Here is an 18,476-nt window from a genome sequence, read left to right on the forward strand (position 1 = left end):
CTAAAGTATCTTTGACAGCTTCATCTTTTATTACTGTCCTCTAGTATAAATCATCATTCTTTACCAATTTCTATATAGTATTAGTAATACAATAATAATATTATCTGGAAGGCGCCGGTAGCACTGTGAGAGTCATGTTTTTTGACTTCTCAAGTGCTTTCAACACCATCCAGCCGGCACTGCTAAGGAAGAAGATGGAGGACGCAGGAGTTGGGACACAGCTGGCAGCATGGACGATGGACTACCTCACCAACAGGCCGCAGTATGTGAGGCTGCAGGACTGCAGGTCTGAGGTGACCATCTGCAGCACCGGGGTGCCTCAAGGGACAGTGCTGTCACCTTTCCTTTTTTCCCTCTACACGGCGGACTTTACCTATGACTCCAGCAGCTGTCACCTCCAGAAGTTTTCTGACGACTCGGCCATTGTGGGCTGCGTGTCTGGGGGGGGCGAGCTGGAGTACAGGTCAGTCATCAAGGACTTTGTTGACTGGTGTGAGAGCAACTACCTTTGCTTAAACACCGGTAAGACAAGGGAGATGGTGATTGACATCAGGAAAAAGTCCCCACCACATCAACCGGTGAGCATCCAGGGCTCGGACATTGAGCTAGTGGACAGCTTCAAGTACCTGGGTGTTCACCTCAACTATAAACTGAACTGGTCTACACACATCAACGCCGTGTATAAGAAGGGCCGAAGTCGCCTCCACCTCCTGGGGAGACTGAGGTCCTTCGGAGTGTGCAGACCACTATTAAGGACCTTTTATGACTCCGTGGTAGCCTCTGCTATCCACTACGCTGTGGTCTGCTGGGGAGCAGGCAGCACGGACCGGGACAGGAAGAGACTGAACAGGCTGGTCACGAGGGCCGGCTCTGTCCTGGGCCGCTCGCTGGACTCGGTGGAGGAGGTGGGAGAGAGGAGGACACTCTCCAGACTATCCTCCATCAGGGACAACACTCTCCACCCACTGCACCTGAGCGTGGGGGAGCTGGCCAGCTCCTTCAGTGGCAGGCTCAGGCACCCCCAGTGTAGGACGGAGCGTTATAGAAGGTCCTTCATCCCAACTGGTGTCAGGATATTTAACTCTCTACTTTAAATATCCTGAGGCTAATCCGTAGTGTGTTTTTCTTCTCGTGTGTTTTATTTTATTTTTTGTTTTGTTTTTATTCTATTTTATTTTGTTAATAGTGTTAAATTTCTAATTTTGTAAATAATTTGTATATTTTTAAGATCGTTTTTATTTTATTTTGTATTATCTCTTTTATTATTTCTTTTTTCCTTGTACTTTATTTTTTTCAACTGTGCTGTTGTAAAAGTGTGTTTCCCCTGTGGGGATGAATAAAGATTTTCTATTCTATCCATTCTATTCTATTCTATTAATATTAATTATAATAATCACAGATTAAATTAAAGGTGTTCCATCAAAGAAGCACCTTCAAATGTATTCGTTTTGTGCCCTTTGCAGGCTGGTGCCATGGGTGACCATAAGGCTCTTGGTCATCAGAAACATGTATTGTCCTTGAATTTGAATTTTGGCCTTTTAAAGTATATATTTTAACTGTGTATTGTTTTTGATTGTTAAAACGCTTTGTGACCCTGGTCTAGAAAGACGCTTTACAAATGACAATTACTTAATTATCGGAAGAGAGGGAGGAGGAGACACCGTTGTGGAGAAGCATAAGATTCCAAGGTTGCCATACCTTTGATCCAGGCCAACCCATGATGGCTGCGTTTTCTCAAAAGGCCTTAGAAACCTAAAAATAAAACTTTGGTTCTACGTTTCTGTGTCTTTCCCTTTACATCTTTGGCCAAGCAGCTTGCTTCCCTAGGTGTCAAATACATAGATACATAGATAGATAAACTTTATTGATCCCTCTGGAGATCTCCTTTGAGAAATTGTTTTCCAGCATATGGCAAGACAGGTGATAGATTCATAAAACAAGAACAAAGTGCAATAAAAGAACAAAAAGACAGAAATGACAGAAATCATACATGAAAGTATACATAGAAAATAGATCAAAGAAAAAGGATACAAAGATTAACAAAGAATAGAATCATCTTTTCACTCGCTCCTACCCCCAAACTCAGAATTATACAATCTAATAGCACAAGCCACCTTCTTCCCGTTAAGGACATCGTTGACCTCCTTAGTGTAGTGATTATAGCCCTTATAAAAAGGTTTACTTTCAAGAACATCTAAGTTCTGGTCAATTTAACTTTAGAATTGCTTGTAGGTAAGAATACCTGAAGTTGGAGAACCACCTTTAATTTATAGTATAAAGGAAATTATTACATTTATATAGATAGTAATTAATTAATTGGCCTTATTAATTAACTTTAAAACACTAGTTTGAATCAATCTCATCGTCGTTAAAAGGATAGAAAATGACATGATGAAGAAGTGGTTGAGGTTGAGGAGGAGGATGAAGAAGTGATCAGCAGGAGAAGATGGAAGTTATGATGACGATGATGGTGATGAAAGGAGTCTTTCGACGAGGGGGCCAGTGAACCGCTGATGTCGGGTCCGGGCCTGGTTCTCTGTTGCAGGCTGGCAGAGATCTTCCTTGACCGAGTTGGTGTCACCAACCATGAAACGTCTCTTTACTCGGTTCAGGGGATCACCGGTCTCTGATGCATGGATCTTCTCGGCATCTTGAGAGGGCGTGAGGCAGGGGAGCCTCAATGTAACCCATGATGTAAGAGATAAGAGGGTGTCAATGAATTCGTAGAACTACGATTATATAGATAACCTGTGGTTTCACAGTCACTACAGTATAAACCCGCTCCATTTGAAAGCTTCTCTCTCTCTGATTGGCTACTGAGAAGCTTGGGCGGGACCAAGGATGTAAACAGGAAGTCACGTTGAAAACTAGTCACAACGACTGCCATTGAACAAATCTTATCATTCTCTTCGTTTTGATCTGTTTCTTTCAACATAAACTGATATTATCCACAGAAGGTAAAATGACGACCACTCGAAAACGGAAAGGAAACAATCCGACGTCAGACACGTCCTCGTCATTCAGGTGCGTGTCTGATAAGAAAGTGTGTCTAGCAGTATTCAGCGAACGAAATAAAACTAAAGAGATAAGCTAACACATTGGAACGCGATGTCGTGTTTATTTAATTGTATTTATTTCAACAATAACCATAAACTCGGGTTGAATGAACAGCAGCAGGATGATCACATGATGCTCAAGTTTTCAAAGCGGAAGCTGTAAGAATGTTTCTCTATTTTTGTTTGCATCAAAAATACCTCATGTGAACCCTCTTGTGCTCCAACAGAAGAACGTTTATTTCCAATGAACAGAGTACAGAGATATGTTGTGAGTGTTAAGGGAAAGAGCGATATTGAAAATATATTAATTTTATAGAATTTCAGTTAAACTTACAGATTGTGCTTGTAACACAAACACAAATTGTTAGTATATTTCTTTTTTACTAGGAGGTTTTGTTCTTTTATGACCACATGCTTGAGTTCAATTTGGGACCCCAGTTGTCTGTGATCCTGCATGACTCTGAATCCTGGAGATATAGTTAGAAATACAGGTCAAAGAAGGATGTGAGAGGTTCAGCCAATATCCTTCTCTTTAGGATATTCCGCATAATTTACGTTTTCAGATATTTATGAAAGTAAAGTGCATTTATTAAAAACTGATCATGGTTCACAGCTCACCACAACGAAAGGCCAAACAAAAGAATACAAAGCATTTCCATTCAGACCTGTGGTTCTGTCTGACAGTTCAGAACTGGATACTGGACTTTGGAAGACCTATTGTAATGGTATGACAAACTCCCTTTCAACTGTATTTACATTTGCAAATCTTGTTAATCTCTGTCTTACTTATAGATCGTCCTTCCACTGGAATGGTTTCCTCTTAACAGGCCGAGTGCTGGAGACTATTTCCACATGTTGTATAATGTCATCACTCCTTTTCTCCTACTGAAGGTCAGTTTTGTTGCACAAAAGGGCTTTTCAATAGCTGGAAAATAACAAGTTGTGAATGCGTTTTTCTGACGATGGACAAGCAAAACAAAAATCCATTTGTTGAGTGTAATTGATATAATAAGTGTTTACTAAAAGTGGTTGTGATGTGACATAGTATATCAGGGGTGGGCAATTACATTTCCTCTATAACTCTAAAATGGGACAGATTACTCTGAAAATCTGATTGAAGTTTGAATTATAAGGTAGAAAGTAGATTAGTCCTTCTTTGAATTTAAGGAATTCAATTGAAATTAAAAAATGAAATCAAAAGAAGCAGGACTGCGATTTACCTGTCAAAAATGTATTATACCTTATAAAGTCCACATCAAAACAGGAATGCATGTGGTGTCTGGGCAGTAAATTGTTTAAGAATGTCTGATAAAAACACTTTTTTATACTAACATATTGATTAAAAAAACTTGAATCAATGGCAATCTGTGTGAATTCAAGCAGAGAAGACTCTGTTGATCTGTGTCACTGTTCCCTTCAGCTGATTGAGCGTAGTCCCAGGAGGCTGCCTCGCTCCGCCGTCTACCTCGGCATCATCACGCTTGTCATGGGAGCAAGCATCCACTTAGTGGGAGATTCTATTAACCACCGGCTCATTTTGAGTGGCTACCAGCTCCACCTATCCGTCAGAGAGAATCCAATCATCAAAGACCTCAAACCGGCCTCATTAGTACGTAAATGACACACACACTGTGGTGGCTGACGGTATTTGAGATTGTTCTGCTGCTGCCAAGACTGTCATGCCAGACAAGATCCTTTGTTATTCGTAAGGCAATTTGATTTGGTTTCTGATGTTACATTGTTAGTCTCAAACTTGGTTTTAAATTCTCAATAACAGTGATTTACACGCATTGTGACGACACGATTGACCTTCTCTTCACAGATTGACTCATTTGAGCTGCTGTATTATTATGACGAGCATCTCGGACATTTGATGTGGTAAGTCAGCGTTGACTATTTCAGAATGGACCAAAAAACGCTGCTACAATAATATTTGATTCCATTCACACTGTTACTGTTTCATCAAAGTCTATAATGCATTTCTTTTTTTACTTACAAATGGTTTATAGATAAAAAAATATATATATTTTTAAAATCACAACAAAGATATAGAAAATTGTCTGCCATTAAAACATTTAATTTGTAAATCTGTTTTTTTGTTTTTAAAATATGAAGCAATAAACGTAAGAAAAAAAAAGTGTTTATTATTGCTCCAACAACTCCTCAGTTTTAAAAATGAACAGTTAAGTTGTTTCACAATGATGATGACACCTTCTACACAAAGAGTGTTTTTTAAATATATGTGAAACCTTGTCAAGGTCTATGAAATGCTGCCATCAAACCGGATTACTATTATATAGTTTAGTATATATGCATTAAAAAGTCTAGTTGGAAAGGCACTTATAATATTTGGATTATGTAAGTAAAAAGTAAATAATATATTTTAAAAATATTTCTTCAGTTCACTTTTCAAAAACATGATCTTTTAAAAATACTTGTACTGTAGCTGGTTGAAAATCTATATCCTCAGTCTTGCATCCTTCTCCACTTTAGGTATATTCCCTTCTTTCTCATCCTCTTCATATACTTCACTGGATGTTTCACTGATTCATCAGACCAGAAGACTGTTCCGTGCTCTGGTTGGCTGCTCTTGGGTCCCAGTGCTCTCTATTTCTGGTGAGTGTGTTCCTTTACCTCCTTTACAACATGGCTACAATCGACAGACTATTATAAGTGCACAGGGACATCTAACTGTGGCCCTATATGTCGTGTAGAGTGAATAGCTCCTTCCAAGATCTCAGTTAATTGAGCAGAGAAACATGGTTGAGTAACCAGGGAGGGCTTTTTCATCCACTGACAGAAAGGTCAGCTTTTGTTTGTTCTGCAATTTACAGTCATTGATTATTTACATGCATAGTTTAGATGCAGGATCTATATTTCCTACTTAACATGCTGAAATTCACTGTCAAAACTATAACAACAACCGTTTCATCTTGTTTTTCTTGTCCAACGGTGGTTAGTTTAACTGTTAAATCAGCTTCTGGTGCATCACCACATTTGGTTCCTCATCCTCTTTCTCGCATTGTCTCTTTGACCTGTCCCTCTCGCTCTTGCGCTTCCGTCTGGAGCACCTCCTGGAATCTTTTTACCCTTCATTGTATAAAGCACAGGACGTAAAAATAGCTGCATGTTGTTTGGAAATTACATGAGTAAGTAAGCAATTAAGCAAATCATCATTCTAGTTGTCCTGAGTTAATAAACCTTTTTAAGTGGAAGAACAGAATATTGAAATAATCTGCCTTTATTACAGATAATGTACTCCACAACATACCACAAACATGACATGATTGGTGTCTCTTCGCAGGAAATGATGTGTCTTGTTTTTTATGCTAATTGCAGTGAAGTGAAAGAGCATCTTGTCCTGCAGGGAATTTGGAACATCTGCGTGCCCTTGAAAAACACCATTGAAACTTGCCAAAAGTGCAGCTGCCTCGACCCTTGTGTAGTCACAGGAATTCGATTGAGAAATTTAACACCATGGGAACTCGCAGTTATTTATGAGTAGGAGTATAAGGACATGTCTCTGTGGAGGAAATATAATTGAATACATAGAAAAAACACCAGAGTGTAATGTGAAAACTACTGATCTGTCGAGTTCTCTGTTTAAGTAAAATTGCATCTCATAACCAACTCAAACAAGTATAAACCCCAAGGTTACTATTGCAGCTGTGCTAACAAATGCATGCAATGCCTCTAACTCCTATTGATATGGCTACCGAGCTACCAACGCAGGACTTGGCCTTGGTGCTGAGATAGATTAATGATGTGGTCACCGAGAGGGAGTGGTTAGTACTATTAACCGTTGTCAAGTGTAAGAAATAGTGGCAAACGTAAGCATGAAAGACCAGGAGGCAGCAGGGCGGATCAATACTTAAACACTGCAGAAGCTACGACTCCATGAGTCCAATAATACAGCAAAAGGCGGAGGATTCATGGCTCCACGGCAGCCAGGAGCTTGAAACTCAGCATCAGTTGATCGCCCCCAGAACAGAGAATTCAGCTTCCCTTCTGCCTGGTGCAGTTGCTGCGAATGGTCCACGGGCTGTCAACCACCCAGGTCGGAAAACCATGGAGCTGCCAGTGAATCCAGGGCCTCCACCTTTACTATGACTTTTGAGCGTAACTCTCTGCAAGAGGGCAGAGGAGGTCAATCTGTTTAATGCAGGGAGGAACACTACAATATCCCTGTTAGAAAAAATTCTGGGACTGGACATTAGATGACAGAGCTAAACAGCCACTGACTCGTGTTACAACATGCTCTCTGGTGGAATGTACTTTAGTTCACAGAACCAGGAAATATCATGCCAAAAACGACATGGGATCCCTATCTATTTATGTGACCACTTCTACGTCTGTCCGTCACTGTGGATCACAAATGACCTGGTGTCAACAGTCTAGTCAGGGCACGCTCATCTTTGTTCAAACTGGATAGAAGACTTCCAAGATAGTCAGGGGGTCGACCCCATAGTAACCATGCTCCTGCCACAACTGGCTGTCCTGCCCTGTGTTTGTCCTCAGGTTATCTTTAGCCTAAACTCTTTTAACTGAAAATAGCCAAGTGCAGGCAACAAAGTCACTCAGAGAGTGTGAGCGACCAGAAACACAAAACACAGTTAGTGTCGTTCTGAAGCCGACAGGGATGAAATAATGATCTTTTAAAATCTGTTTTAAGGAAAGGCCATACTTCCCCCTACTGGATGGCGAGTGCTATAATCTATTCCAAGCCTCAGGGTGGTAAACAATAGCAAATAACAAGATATAAATACTCGACTGATTAATAGACGGAACAGAACAGATTAATTCCAAATTAATTACACAATTCCATAGTTGTAATATTTCTGTTAATACAAGTACTCTTGTTAACAAACAAATATTGGTAAGAAGCAAATATAATCTTTTGTATTTTTATTTACTTTAAGATTTACAGTAGTAGTTTATTAAGTTAATTAAAAAACAACAACATGCTTTTAATTATTATTTTCTCATGTAAAAAATGATGAATTGGATAAATATTCCTCCGTTCGTCTAACATTTATCTCTTTTATTCCAGGTACCTTGTGACTGAGGGGCAAATCACGGAGCTGTTCCTCTTGACATTCTTGGCTATGGTTGCCATGGTGATCCATCAGTATCTCAAGGGCTTAAGTCCAGATAGCAATGGCCTCTTTTTGTTCTATAGCTTCTGTTTCACGCTTTTCCTGGTGCTAGTGTGGGTAGGCTTTCTGTGGAACGACCCGGTGCTACGTAACAAGTACCCTGGACTTATATATGTTCCTGAACCGTGGTCCTTCTACACGTTACATGTCAGGGAAAGCCAACAATGAATAATTGTGTGCCTTTTAGCACTGATGTAACTCTTTTGTGTTGCATTGGATCAGACTTTTTTTTTTTAATTTGCTGAATCTATCATACTGATACCCACCTGTGGCTCCTGTGGTCAGAATCCTGATATATTCAAGAACTTTTATCTTTCATTGGTGTCAAACTCTGTCCAGGTTTCAAACTGTAGTGTGGCAACTCCACCTTCTGTGAGCTGCAGTAATTACAAATGTGAAGCAGAAAGAAAATGTCGACGATGTGAGATTTTCATCATTACAGAGCAAGTGTATAATTAAGTATCGCTCTGATACATGTCAAAGACAGCAACTACTTGTGAATGAACTGAGGTTTAAATGTCAGAGTCTATATGTGCTTCTCAAGGTTTTAAGTGGATTCAAATGTCTGAATACAGAGATAAAGAAGTCGCTCAAGATGTGAACCTGCCACTAATTGATTTTGTAAGTTCATAATAAAAATTAAATCTGAAACACGTTTTTTTTTTCAATTCATTTCTTATTGTAAATGAATGTATGAGCCAGCGCTGCCGTCCACAGATGGAAGCGTAAAGATAATGGGTGAAAGGACAAAGCAGGATCCGCTATCTCGGTTACCCCAGCAACGCATATTATATCAGGTGGAGGATTACCGGAATTGGACTTTAGACTGAGGTGGGTCAGACACACAGACTCTTCCTGGATCGTAGCAAAGACTACTCAAAATGGTGAGAATTATGAATCCCTATAACATAGAACCTCCGAGTGTTCTGTGATTTGATGGTATTTTCTCTTGTAGGCAAAGTTCTTCACACCAGCTCAAATCAACGGTGAGTACGTCCTTCACCTCCATGTCTGCTCACCAATTTCTTTTCAATGCATGTTCCTGACAAACTAATTTTCGTGCAATACCAAACAAATGTCCTTAATCCGTCTTTTCATTTAACAGAATACAAGGAGTGTTTTTCCTTGTACGACAAGAAGCAGAAGGGAAGAATTCTTGTCAAGGACCTGATCACAGTCATGCGCTGCCTGGGTACCAGCCCGACCTTAGGGGAAATTGAGAGACACCTGCAGGTTAATGGAATAGGTATGTATATTTTACTTCTAAGGTTTTGAAACCTGGATTACATTTAAAAAAAATAAATGTTTTCATGAAGCTTTTTTGACCCAGAGAGAACGCAACGGTTGAAAAGTACTGATGTTGAGAAATGTTGTCAATATATCGTAGATGTGTGTTTGTTTAACACAAATTTAAAAACGAATATAAATAAGATAATATGCTCAGAAGTTATGCTAATTTACATATTATTTTTTATGTTTTGGACAAATCGACAATAATAGTAATAACACAATGGTTTGCTTTTTACATTAAAATGGTGAACGATTAGTCCAAGAAACACAATGGAAGAGAGTTTCATGGTGACATGAATCAACCAGGCGAAGACAGAAAAAATACCAAGAAAAAAACAAGATTGTCGCACAGTGGGGTGGTGCTGCCCTCGGGGACCTTCTCCTAAGCGGTGGAAAAGGAGTTGTTGATAATAATAATCATCGCGCAAGTTCCAGGTAAAACTGCAGACAAAATTGCCAAAGTGATTTTCTAATGCGAAGGAGGCAGACGCAGCAAGTGGACTTAAGGAGTGATGTTGGTTGATCCCTCATTACTCCTCTTCTAATCTCCACAGCTGTTCTCCAAATTACCGGATTTCAAGCAACTGTGGTTGACCCGGGTCAAGAATAAATATTTTCCAAAACAGGAAGTAAACATACCAATTAAAGATAAGGTATGCGCAGGTCGTGACAATCGAGGTCTAAACGGTCAAGGTGTCCACAGTAGACGTTTAGCTAGAAAGGCCTGAATTTAGCTGTAAAAATAAACACAATGTACAAATACCCTAAAATACCCTAATGATGAGATATAAAGAATTGTTTTTGAAAACTGTTTAACATGACAAGATTAAAATATTTATATATATCTCACTGAAAACTTTTTAGATTATTTGCTCTTACATAAAGTGTGATGAGATACTTTGACAAAAAAAAGCTTTTGACTAAGATTTTGAGTTTTTACTGTAGATTGACAGGTTATGTAAAAAACAACTGTTTATAAGGATTAATTAATCCTATTCTAATAACAGCCTCTTTTTTAAGATTGACTGGGGAGTGCAAAGCAAATGTTTAACTATTATTTATTGAAAAGAAAATATGTAAACAAATCTACTGCTTTTTATAAATATGTATTGGGATGTTATGCATTTGTTTTGCACCTCCTGGCCATTATGTCTGAAGAACTTTATCAGAACTGTATAGAGGCTATCGCACTATTATTCTTATTGTCATAATTCTATTTTATTATAAGGCACGCACATTAAACTTATTCTGCTAAAATGTTTTGTTTGAGATCATTAGCAACAGAATATATGGCAGAAACTTCAATAAAATTAAACTTAACACAGAGCTAGTTTCTTTTTGTTTTACAATTTTAAACTTATAAATATGTGTATGTATTTCTTGATAATATTCAAAGATAGGAACAGACGTGAGGTCGGACGTATAATAGATACTTTGTATGTGTTTTTTAGAAGGTTTTAATTGCAATCTGGGAATAAAATATTTTCATTATGATTGTCTGTGATTTGGATTGTTATTGTATTGTCTTTGTGATGTCGGCTGAGGAGATAAAACATGAAGCTGCAATATAACAAATAAGATAAACAGCCGACTTAGATTTAATCACAATGCTACGTCAACATGTATTATTCATTAAAACATAGATTCACCTTATTTATTGCTAAACATTTATAAATAGCAGTAATAATACATAAAAACAAATCCTCCTCTGTGGTGTATTTGAGACCACTGATGGCAGTAACACGAGCCATTGGTTTAGAAACAATGATCTCACATTACACATGTGAATAATGCAAGTTAAATGAAAGTTGGTGATCACTTCATCATCTTTACTTAATGCGCTCTAATCACTCGTGTCCAGATAAAACAGGCGAGCTGGACTTCTCGACCTTCCTGACCATGATGCACCGGCAGATGCAGCAAGAGGACCCCAGGGCAGAAATTCTAGAGGCTTTGAGGATGACGGACAAACAGAAGAAAGGATACATTCCAGCATCTGAGCTCCGAACTAAACTCACAAAGTTGGGGGAGAAACTGAGTGACAAAGAAGGTAAAGTTTCCTCTTGCTATTTTTACTCTCTGGCTTGTTGTTTAACGCTATTTATATCACCAGGTGAAGGCACAAAACCCAGCAGGGTGGAGAAATAAACATTTTTAAAAGATAAACCACAAAGTCAACACAACATTCCTCCATAAGACATCACGATTGATGCGCATAGTTGACCTCGACCAAACAGAACATGGTGGGCGATACCAAGTGAGCTAGGAGGTGAAGAGTGCAGTAGTTAGTTCTCCACAGGGGTCCAAAGATAGTTTTACGAGAGAAAGGCTTCTTTAATCAATTTACTCACACATCCACTCTATCTAATCTACACAGGTCGAGTTTCTTTCTCTCTGAAATTGTTGCCCTTTGTTACCACATTGCACTATTCCATGTGTAACGATGATTCATAATTGTTATGCTGCTCTCTGCTCTGTAAATAACTGCAAATGGACGTTTGAATGGGAAAAAACGATCAAAACAAGACGGTAAAGCTTTTAGCCATCAGTAACAAAGAGATGTATTTTTTCTTTTACTCTATTTGAAATCTATAAATCACCAGAGCAGACGCTACCATAGTAGACACTTTAAAACCATTGCATTTTTTTAATGAGTGAATCATAAGTGGCTGGGTCAATGAATGCATCTTAATACATGTACATAACAATATTTTGTGTATTAATATTCTTGAATAACAATTTTACAAGTAAACTTTCGTCCAATACTAAGGTTTTCTCGTACAATCCAAAACCGTACAGTTGTTAAGGTATTTCTATCCATGTGTTTCCCGTGATGGACTGATACTGAATGTTTTCTCTTGTTTTGTTGACTCTGTAATGGAGCAGAACAGAAATCAATGAAATTGTTTATTGAAATCCACATGTCCTGTTCATGGGTCGCATGGTGGAGTTTGTATGTTCTTCCCAGGTTTACTCCGGGCACTCCGGTTTCCTCCCGGGTTAGGGTTATAAGATGAGACTGGTAGAGCTCTAAAACTTTAGAAAGCTGCAAGGTCAATGTCACTTACACTTTATGACTTTCACTTAGCAACCTAAAGTCTCAGACTCCTTCAAGAAACATCTTAAGACATTTTTATTTGTAAATTTTTTTCCTTGATTTTCTGGAACTTCTGTGTTTGTCTCAGTGTTATCTTGACCTTTAAAGTATATCTTTTATTGAGGATTGTTTTGATTGTTTAAGCTCTTTGTGATGACTTACTTACTTACTGACTAAAGTGATTATGGCTGACCAGATTTGGCCCTTCAGTTAAGCAAGGATTGTGTTGTTTGCAGATTACATTTTGAGAGACAGCCAAACACAACAACAAGTGCTGGACTAAATATATGTGGTATGTCTGGTACAGGAATGGCAGCACATAACCAAACAAGAAGTTGCTGCTCTGCTTATAAATTGATGTGACGGACTCTAAGAAATGAGGTGTCACCCTTGAGAGGAAGAAATTCAAACCACGACTCTCTTTACATGCAAATGTTTATTTTACAAATGATTATCTATCCGATGGAAGCCTCAAGGTGCTGAATAATGTTTTGCAATTCTAGTCATTTCTCACAAAATATGTGATTTCTATGCATGGAAAGGGAGTGACGGGTTTTGCTGTCCTAATTATTTTTAGATACATTGGATCCACATGGTTGAAAGACGATTTTGCGAATGTGGCGTTCTTCCATGGGAGCTATAACAGTTAAAGGGCAACGAATGTGTTGATTTAATGTCTCTTAAAATAAATGAATGAATGTTTTATTCCGAACATGTGTAGGTCCATAAGAAAATAAACTTCAGACAATAAAACAAAACCAATGAGATTAGAGAAACAAAGATAGACATAGTCAAAACAATAATAGTCAAACAATAATGCTATGAACCCATATGTCGGAAAAGGAGTAGGCTGACGCATAAGCTTATTTAAAACTACCCCTTCTCCACAACGCAATTAATAACGGCAAACTGTTATTACATTATTTTCTTTACATATTTACACTATACATATTTACAACATGTAAATTAACCAATAATACATCAATCAAAAATAGCCGGTTGTTCACATCCTTCTTCTTCCCTGTACCTTGTGAAAACCATGTGTTTGTGCCGCTGTTTAAACTGGGTCATGCTTGGACATAGCTTGAGCTCCTCATCCAGTCTGTTCCACAACCTCACTCCACAAACGGAAACACAAAAACTTAAACGTACCCACGGATGTTTTAAATTAAACTCCGCCCTCAAATTAAAACCCCCATCTCTGTTAAAAAATATATATTTTTAAATGTTTTCAGGCAATAGATTGTTTGTTGCTTTGTACATGGTTTATTCCTATGGCTCTTTTCTGCAGTATGGATAGTGATTGTGTTGTACATTTGTAACTATTTCCACAGACCTCAGCACAGTATTGAGTATTTGGTAGAATAATTACAGTTAAGAATGTGGAGTGATTTGTGGTTCACAATGTGTTTTGCTTTGTTAAGAACGGAAATGCTTCTTGTTTTTGATATGTTTTATATGAGACTTTCAATATCCACACCATCTACTTTTATCTGTAATTGTTTACTTTTATTGCAAATTCTGAATAGTATGAATTTAGTTTTACTCAAGTTTAATGACAATTTGTTATTGTTAAACCACATTTTCAGTTTGTCCATTTCCGTTGTGATCTTCCCCAGCAGTTCATGTAAATCCTCCCCTGAACAAAAAATCTTGGTGTCATCTGCAAATCAAACTTATTTTAATATTTTTTAAACTTTGCAAATGTCATTTATGTAAAGTAAAAACTGTTTCGGACCAATACTGACCCCTGTGGAACGCCAAGCAATGACCAAGCATGATGATGAATATTCCTCCAACTTCACAAATTGTTCTCTGTTCCTTAAATAACTTCTCACCCAGTGCAATACCAACCCCCTGATCCCATAGCGTTCAAGTTTATTTATCAATATGTTATGATTTATTGTCCAAAGCTTTGTTCAAGTCTATGAATACCCCTACTGAGTGCAGTTTGTGATCTATTGCATTTGTGATCTCCTAAATTGATTCTTTTAATCCTAGTGATGTTTCACTGTTTTCTCTAAATCCACATTGTCTGTCTGAAAGAAATTTATGTTTTTTGATGAAATGATCTAATCTGTTGTTGAATAGTTTTTAATAGGATTTTGGAGAATTGTGGAAGTAAAGAAACAGGCCTGTAATTTGTGAAGTGTTCCCAGTGATCCCCAGCTTTATATAGCAGCACTACTTTAAGTGTTTTAATTTTGTTAGGAAATTTACTGGTTTAGAATGATAAGTTACAGATGTATGTTAGTGGTTCTGAAATACCTTTTTTTTTTTTTTACAATTCTCATATCAAATTTTTTTAAATCAGTAGATGTTTTTAGGTTTACATGTATTTGCAATATCTATTATTTATTTTTTATCCACTGCTGTGAGGAACATTGAACTGGGACTTCTCACTATAAATGTATCATTCCAATCCTCCTTCCAGGTTTGGTCCAACATTCAGAAAAAAAATATTAAAACCTTTGACCACATCATCCATATTTTCATTTTTAATATTGTCATCAATGAAATATGTAGGATATCTCTGTTGTTTGGCACCATTTTTAATATTTAATGTGTCTCAAATTCATTTAAAATGATCTTGGACCTCTATTGTACTCATTAGTATGTGACTGTTTTCACAGAAGTCTTAATTCGTCAATGAATTATTGTCTTTTCTTCCCTGTTATCATATTCCAAGATGGCTAAGCCATCATTTATCAGGCTTTGAGAGTGATTCATTGAGAAGGACTATCTAGGCATTAATGCCATTGAATATCATAGTGGTGTTCTGATAACTTCTGATGGTAACCTTCTGTAGAATAAGGAGAGGAAATGAAAAAAAGTACATGGATGAAAGACAGTTCAATGCCAAAAGATCTTCACAATAACCATGTTCTTATCAACTGGACATGACGCACGTTTAGCAGTTTTAAAAGACACAATGGTTCTGATATTAGTGGAGGAGTCTCTAACCACGCCGCCTCGTTTAGCGTATATGTGACTAAAATCCTTCCATTTTCGCTCAATGCAACCAAGAAAAATCTTGGCTATTGCCACTTTAAATGGATATAAAATGACATGCTTAAATAGATATAATCTAGGTACCTTAACATCGTGTATCCACATTTTATTTATTTTCTACCTATCACGTTTCCTGGAATACATCTGGATCACTCACAGTCCAGACTGTAATAAAACCTTTTTCATAAAACCAATTTTGTACCTAGTTATTTTTAAATTGTCTGCCTGTATAACCTGAATTATCTCCCAGAAACCTTGTTGGGAATTTGTCCTACATGTTAAATAGGTTCAATAAAATCCATCTATAAATGTTCTCCTGAAATTTGGCGTAGTATAACAGACATGTCAATTATATGTAGTAATAGACTCATATTCAGAACATGAAGTCTCTGGACATTCCATTTAGAGTTTCCCTGCACACAAAGACTTTAATTCATGCTGCGACAGCTTCACTGTGAACACTGTAAATTGAAGCTCAGCTGCGCCCCCACCAGAGAAACATCCATCAGTCTGTGATGGTCCCAGACCACTGGAGCAGAAGAGGGAACCACTATGAACACAATCAATAATCCATGGTCTCTGTGGATCACCTTTGCACAACAGTTGTCAAGGTGATCACGTTCTTTTGTTGTTCTCTCGTCATCAAATGTCAGTTGCTTTTTTTTTATTTCAATATCGTCTTGACACCAAATCTGTTCCTTACATACAAATAGTCACGATTCCATTGAAATTCCATTTTTAAAAGGTCAGTAGTGAAAGTATTCGATAAATATGTTCTCAAATTAACTATCAATTAAATTGTATTTAGAGTGTCAAATCATAACAAAGTTACCTCAAGACACTTAGTTTAGGTAAGAATAGATTGGAGAAAAGAAAAATAGATCCCAGTGCTGTGACACGCTCGGAGCGTGGACAGATGGATGGAGAAAAGAAGAAGGGAGGTCTTCTTGCAACCACTGGGTCATTACTGAAACCTTAACATGCATTACTTGAACTGAACAATACGTAGTTTATAGGTGTTTATTCAAATCAATTCTCCATGAGAAGATTAGTGATTATAGTTCAGTTATTGACCTTATATTTGCCAGATAATTACTTAACTCTCAGTACTGGTTTCACCATGCAGTTTTTAATATAAAAATAAAACATTCACTCCTTTTAATTTAAGGTTTTTAATCATAATTGTATAATTGCATGGTGTGATGAAGTTGGGTACAGTGTAACCAGGGCTTTGCTACAAATGTAGTTATGAAGCAGCGAAAGCGAATGACTTCCCACAAAATCTGTGATTCTATGTTTGTGTTGGATATTAAAATATGGAATGGAGTCGTTTTATTTGACTACTGACTCCTCATTGTGTGTTGATTGTGAAGTAGCTTGAATTAAAAGGAGTAAAACTAGAAATCAATAACTTACTTTTTTTTTTACTATAAGTTAATCCAAAACAATACGTTTTTATTAACTCTGTCCTTTTTTTTATTACCACGAGAGCCCAAAGGACTGGATCAATCTTGGGCGAACAAACTGGAAAGCTGGCTGGTCTATAACAGGTCAAATGTAGACCTCTCAACTCCCTCTGACGGACATGCTGATGTCAATCATTCTTTATTTTTTCGGGGGGAGTTGAAGGAAACCAGAGTGCCTGAAGGAAATATAACATTCTACACATGTAAATTCTTGTCGTGATGTCGCAGCAATTATCACTAAAACAAACACAACTTGGCCTCATATTAAAGGCAAACATCTGAGTTTTCGATCATTGTGTAAATGGATCAAATCAATACTTCTTTCTCTTTCCTCAGTGGACGAGCTGTTCAGAGAGGCCAACGTCAGGAGCAGCGGCAAAGTCAACTACGAGCAGTTCACAGAGATGGTGCTGCTCCCACCAGTCGACTACAACTGAGACGCCTGTGGACCCTTCGCCCTGACCCGTGATGGTCATCCGACCACATCCCCTCACTGCTTCACCGCTCCATCAAAATATGATCAAGAGTTTCTAGAGTTGAGAGTTTTCTCGTTTGATTCAAAAGTGTGTGTCGGAAGTGTTTCAGCAAAAAAGCGAGCAGTGAGAAACCCTCAGCAGGACATTTCAGCCACTTTGCTCTTCATTTTTCCAGAACAAAACAATATAAATGTAATGTAAATAGTGCATGTTTATTTTCACAAACACTTGTCATCAGAAACATCAGGTGAACATACGACAGGTTGTACAAATCATCGGCACACGTTCCACATTCTGTTCTGGAATGTATTAGAAAATAATCATGTAAAGATCCCTTTGGCGAAGTAACGCATGTACTTTTAAACACTTTCACATTTTGTAGTCCCTGAATTTAATTGCTAAACGGCAGCTCTTGTTTGAACCGTTGCACACCTCCTCTCAAATTGGTCTGAAAAAAGGAAAGTGGTAAATTGTGTTTACGTGCAGTCAGTCTCAGTGGAGTGACACTTTAGCTAAATATCATTCTAGTCCTGAGGGAAAGACATCACAGTGTGTCGAAGAATGTTAACTACAGGGCTGCATTAAAGACATGGCACATCATTGAAGTAGTGCAGGTACTGGACCTGCCAATACCAGACGCAAATACACAGTTGAGTTCAGATATTGTTTGGGTTAGGAGTGAGTTTGAAGAGTGGGTTTGATGATTTGTAAACATTAATCTCTCATTTTTGTTCCTTTTCTATATCACCTGAAATAAAAGTCTTAATCAAAAACCCTTGAGATTAACACTGTTAAAATATAAGTATTCATTGCAAAGAAAACTGTGTAAGTGAAGATTTAATTTGTTTAACCAGATTTACAATTTAAGGTATTTATTTTAAGGTTTTATGCTTCCGAGCGGGAAAGTAATTGACTTATACCAT

The 18,476-nt window shown here is 37.7% G+C and overlaps 2 protein-coding genes across 2 annotated transcripts; both read left to right on the plus strand.

Annotated features, from left to right (window-relative positions):
• Positions 1 to 2,860: 2,860 nt before the first annotated feature.
• Positions 2,861 to 8,445, plus strand: cln6a (CLN6 transmembrane ER protein a). Its single transcript, XM_087794510.1, has 7 exons — positions 2,861 to 3,024; positions 3,670 to 3,781; positions 3,849 to 3,947; positions 4,477 to 4,665; positions 4,879 to 4,934; positions 5,550 to 5,672; positions 8,107 to 8,445. Exons 1-7 carry the CDS (start codon positions 2,963 to 2,965, stop codon positions 8,378 to 8,380), a joined length of 915 nt encoding a protein of 304 aa, XP_087650636.1. The 5' UTR covers positions 2,861 to 2,962; the 3' UTR covers positions 8,381 to 8,445.
• Positions 8,446 to 8,578: 133 nt separating this feature from the next.
• On the plus strand, positions 8,579 to 18,374 carry calml4a (calmodulin-like 4a). The gene is made up of 6 exons (XM_087794511.1): positions 8,579 to 8,833; positions 8,930 to 9,096; positions 9,168 to 9,198; positions 9,318 to 9,458; positions 11,364 to 11,552; positions 17,414 to 18,374. The coding sequence occupies exons 2-6, from the start codon at positions 9,094 to 9,096 to the stop codon at positions 17,512 to 17,514; spliced, it is 465 nt and encodes a 154-aa protein (XP_087650637.1). The 5' UTR covers positions 8,579 to 8,833; positions 8,930 to 9,093; the 3' UTR covers positions 17,515 to 18,374.
• Positions 18,375 to 18,476: the final 102 nt, after the last annotated feature.

Source organism: Callionymus lyra, chromosome 6 (genome assembly GCF_982586985.1).
Source record: "Callionymus lyra chromosome 6, fCalLyr1.hap1.1, whole genome shotgun sequence".
NCBI classification, from domain to species: domain Eukaryota; kingdom Metazoa; phylum Chordata; class Actinopteri; order Syngnathiformes; family Callionymidae; genus Callionymus; species Callionymus lyra.

Coding starts and splice junctions, on each gene's coding strand:
- cln6a (XM_087794510.1), top strand. CDS start 2,963: ATGACGACCACTCGAAAACGGAAAGGAAACAATCCGACGTCAGACACG. Junction 3,948..4,476: donor CTCCTTTTCTCCTACTGAAG/GTCAGTTTTGTT, acceptor TGTTCCCTTCAG/CTGATTGAGCGTAGTCCCAG. Junction 4,935..5,549: donor CATCTCGGACATTTGATGTG/GTAAGTCAGCGT, acceptor TCTCCACTTTAG/GTATATTCCCTTCTTTCTCA.
- calml4a (XM_087794511.1), top strand. Junction 9,459..11,363: donor CCTGCAGGTTAATGGAATAG/GTATGTATATTT, acceptor ACTCGTGTCCAG/ATAAAACAGGCGAGCTGGAC. Junction 11,553..17,413: donor GAAACTGAGTGACAAAGAAG/GTAAAGTTTCCT, acceptor CTCTTTCCTCAG/TGGACGAGCTGTTCAGAGAG.